At 43.5% G+C, this 3,405-nt stretch overlaps 1 protein-coding gene across 1 annotated transcript in view; it reads left to right on the forward strand.

Moving 5' to 3' along the window:
- Positions 1 to 3,141, forward strand: part of LOC103805605 (syntaxin-12-like) — a 5,531-nt gene extending 2,390 nt beyond the window's left edge. The window contains exons 3-5 of the mRNA XM_009078261.1: positions 158 to 230; positions 401 to 483; positions 2,404 to 3,141. Of these exons, the coding sequence (XP_009076509.1) occupies positions 158 to 230; positions 401 to 483; positions 2,404 to 2,496 (249 nt within the window). The 3' untranslated portion in view covers positions 2,497 to 3,141. The remainder of the gene's footprint in view (positions 1 to 157; positions 231 to 400; positions 484 to 2,403) is intronic.
- Positions 3,142 to 3,405: the final 264 nt, after the last annotated feature.

Consider the following 3,405-nt stretch of genomic DNA (forward strand, 5'->3'; position numbering starts at 1 on the left):
GTCCCAAGTTCATCGCCAGTAACATCAAGCCACCTCAGGCAGTGAGTGGTGGTGTCTGTTCTGAGCCTTTGAGCAATGGTCAGAAGAGGTACCAAGAGTGAGGGTTAGGAAAACTGTACCCAATATTTGTTATAACCTGTTAAACTCTTGTCTCCAGGCAGACATTTTGGATGTCAATCAGATATTTAAGGATTTAGCTGTGATGATTCATGACCAAGGAGATATGATTGGTAAGTGTGCTTAGATAACAGGAAGTTTCTTCTTAGTTCAGTTACATGTTTTGCCTATATAAACTAAATTCTCCAGTATTTTGCATGAAAAGTATTGTGTTTATGGTTCTGTTTTTTAAACACCAAAATTCTGAAATATTTTACAATGAAGTCTCCTGTTTTTTCCATAGATAGCATAGAGGCAAATGTGGAAAGTGCAGAGGTCCATGTGGAAAGAGCCAGTGATCAGTTACAGAGAGCTGCCTATTATCAGGTAAATTCTATATGCTTGCACTGTGGTCAGCTGAGCAGTAACGGAACAGACATGGCAGGGCACACACTGAGGGCTGCAGCACACCAAACAAGTTATTAAAACCAGCCTGTGCAAGTTGGCACTCACTCAAAATTGGCTGCAAGGAATAGCTAAAGCACCTGAGTCAAAAACATGGTCTGTCCCTTCCCCTAGGTGTGCCCTGCAAGTCCAAGGGTTTACCTGTCATTGCTGTTCCTAGGACTTAGCTGAACAGACAAGAACAAATTCTCATGTTGAATTCATCTTGTAAATGTATCAGCCAAGACACCGATGTGCAAAAATCCATGCCCAGACTTGGGAAACTGCTGGTGACCAGGATCTGCAGCACTTCTTTCCAAATGCTGAGTTTCCAGCCATAGTCTGACCCCCCTGTCCCATCAAATCTCTTGCAGGGCTTCTCATTGCTGCTTAAATCTCCTTTGTGTGTGATAGTCAATGTTTCTGGTAGGTTTCTTTCATCATCCTTGTCCTTGTAGGCTCAAGTTCTAGGAAGGAGCGAGGGTTCTGTTTCCTTCCAGGATCTGAAGGGGCTCCAGGGAAGCTGCAGAGGGACTCTTGGGTAGGAACTGCAGGGACAGGACAAGAGGCAAAGGGGAGAAATTGAAAGAGGGAAATTGAGATTAGATCTTAGGCAGAAGTTTTCCCTGTGAGGGTGGTGAGACACTGCCCCAGGTTGCCCAGGGAGGCGGTGGCTGCCCCAAGCCTGGCAGTGTTCACAGCCAGGTTGGCTAAAGCCTTGAGCAACCTGCTCTGGTGGGAGGTGTCCCTGCCCAGGGCAGGGGGTTGGGGCTGGATGATCTCTAAGCTCCACCCCAACCCCTTAACTTGCTATGATACTATGAGTCTATTAAGGAAAAAGGTTCTGTGAAGGAATAAGGGTTCTGCTTTTAGTCAGCCCCATTCAGAGTTTCACTGCTGAGACTTTAGGCTTCCACACAGGATAAATATTGAACTCTTCCAAGCTGTTAAGTGGGAGGTGCTGGAATGCAATAAAACTCTAGTGCTGTTTAGTGCAAGGGAGGGAAGTAACATTTACCATCTGGCAGCATTTGGTATTATTCTTTCTTCCCATGACTTCCTTCACAAAGTTTGGAGGTATTTATAAATCTGGGTTTGGGAGCTTTGGACATGCTTTGGAAGTGTTTTTCTAGATAGAGAAGGAAGTGGTTATATATAACTACCCTCAAATCCTTAGATACCGAGTTAAAAATATTTGGTGTCTATGGACAAACTGTGGGTTTCTGTGATGAATAAAGTGAGCAAAGCTATAAAATCCAAGTACAGTAACTGTGTATGAAATCATTTCATCTGTAGAAATGCAACAGCAAGCCCAAGTGGCCAAGGGCACATTTTATCAGAAGTGCTTAGGAGTTTGATTAGGTCTACAAGTCTACATTGAAGGCCTTGCACACTAAAGCAGGGGGACCTGGACAGGTACCTGTTTGTCCAGAGACTCTTAGCTCAGTGAGAGATGGTGGCACACAGCAGCTCTTCCATGTTCAGAGCTGTTCTTATGCTACATGTCAGAAACTTCTGCTGGAAAGATCTGCAAACTCCACAGTCACCACAGAGCTGAATTGCTGGAATGCTGACCTGCTGAATTTGGAGCTTGCATTTTCCTTGAGGGCAGCAAAACCTGTCACATTTGACTTAACTGCATCTCTTAGACCACTGCACTGCTAAAACTAAACCATCCATCTGTGAGATCATACAGTTTAAGGAACATGTAGAAGTGTTCAGACTATACTGGATGCTTCTCTCAAATAACTGTGGGTGTCAGGTGCTTTGGTTGACCCAAGTTAGTAACATGGGTGGTGGCCTTGCTTTCTCCTCTTGTCCTCTGTTCCCACTGGCAGTGGCTTTTTTTCCTTCTCTTTTTAGAAGAAATCCCGTAAGAAGATCTGTATCCTGATCCTTGGCCTTGCTGTGGTCTGTATAATCATCGGATTCATTATCTGGCAGACAACAAAATGAAACCTTCCCATTGAACTCAGTCTCCCTGCTGAGGTTTCTCCCTCAGAGTGAACAGACTGACTAGTCTCGGAGATGAATTGACCACCTGAGAGAGCACAAGCTGGAACTACTTCTAGTAATAGATATTAGCAACTAATGTGCAATTAACTAGTATTTGGAATTAGTGAACCATGGAGACAGTATTTATCAGTTTATATACAGATTCTCTTGTTTTATGTAACTAAAAATCTTGTGGATTTGCTTTCTGTAATGTATTATTCCCTGTCCCAACTGTATGCTGAAGTGTGATCAGTCATTGGAGATGTCTTGTTTTTGACAAGGGGCACAACTTCAACATTTTGTATGTGTAGGTAACTTTGTTGGACTGGAATGAGTGACATTCAAAAGCAGCATACCACCAGGTCACATTACCTAAATCCAGCAGTTTCTAAAGTCCCCACTGTCTGCCCCATGGTTTTATTGTCTCCAGGTGGCTGTGGTTCTACATTCTCTTGAAGAGAAAGCTGATGTAACAGATTTGAGAGGCAAGGAGAGCATGTATGGATAGTTAGAACCACTCATGCTGGTCAGTTTAGCCTCGAGACTCATAACTGTGCTTAAGTTTTTTGAACCTGATTGGGGTGGGTTTTTTCCCAAAATGCATCATTTGAGGCCAGAATGTTCTTTGACTTACAATCTAACAAGCGACTTCCTTAGGCAAACTAGCTGGTGGTTGATTAGTGGACAAATAAATCTCTTCCAATGCTGACTTTCAAGCACTGGAAATACAGAGTTTAGCTGCTCACTCCCAATTGTTTCTAGGAGGTTTTAGGGAGAAGATCGTACCAAGGTGCGGAAAGGACGCCTAAGTTTACAAGCTAGCAGGATAGATGAGTGTTAACAGAAATCTTGCTTCTGCAGAGTACTCCT

This window comes from Acanthisitta chloris, unplaced genomic scaffold, assembly GCF_000695815.1.
Source record: "Acanthisitta chloris isolate BGI_N310 unplaced genomic scaffold, ASM69581v1 scaffold4017, whole genome shotgun sequence".
Taxonomy (NCBI): Eukaryota; Metazoa; Chordata; class Aves; order Passeriformes; family Acanthisittidae; genus Acanthisitta; species Acanthisitta chloris.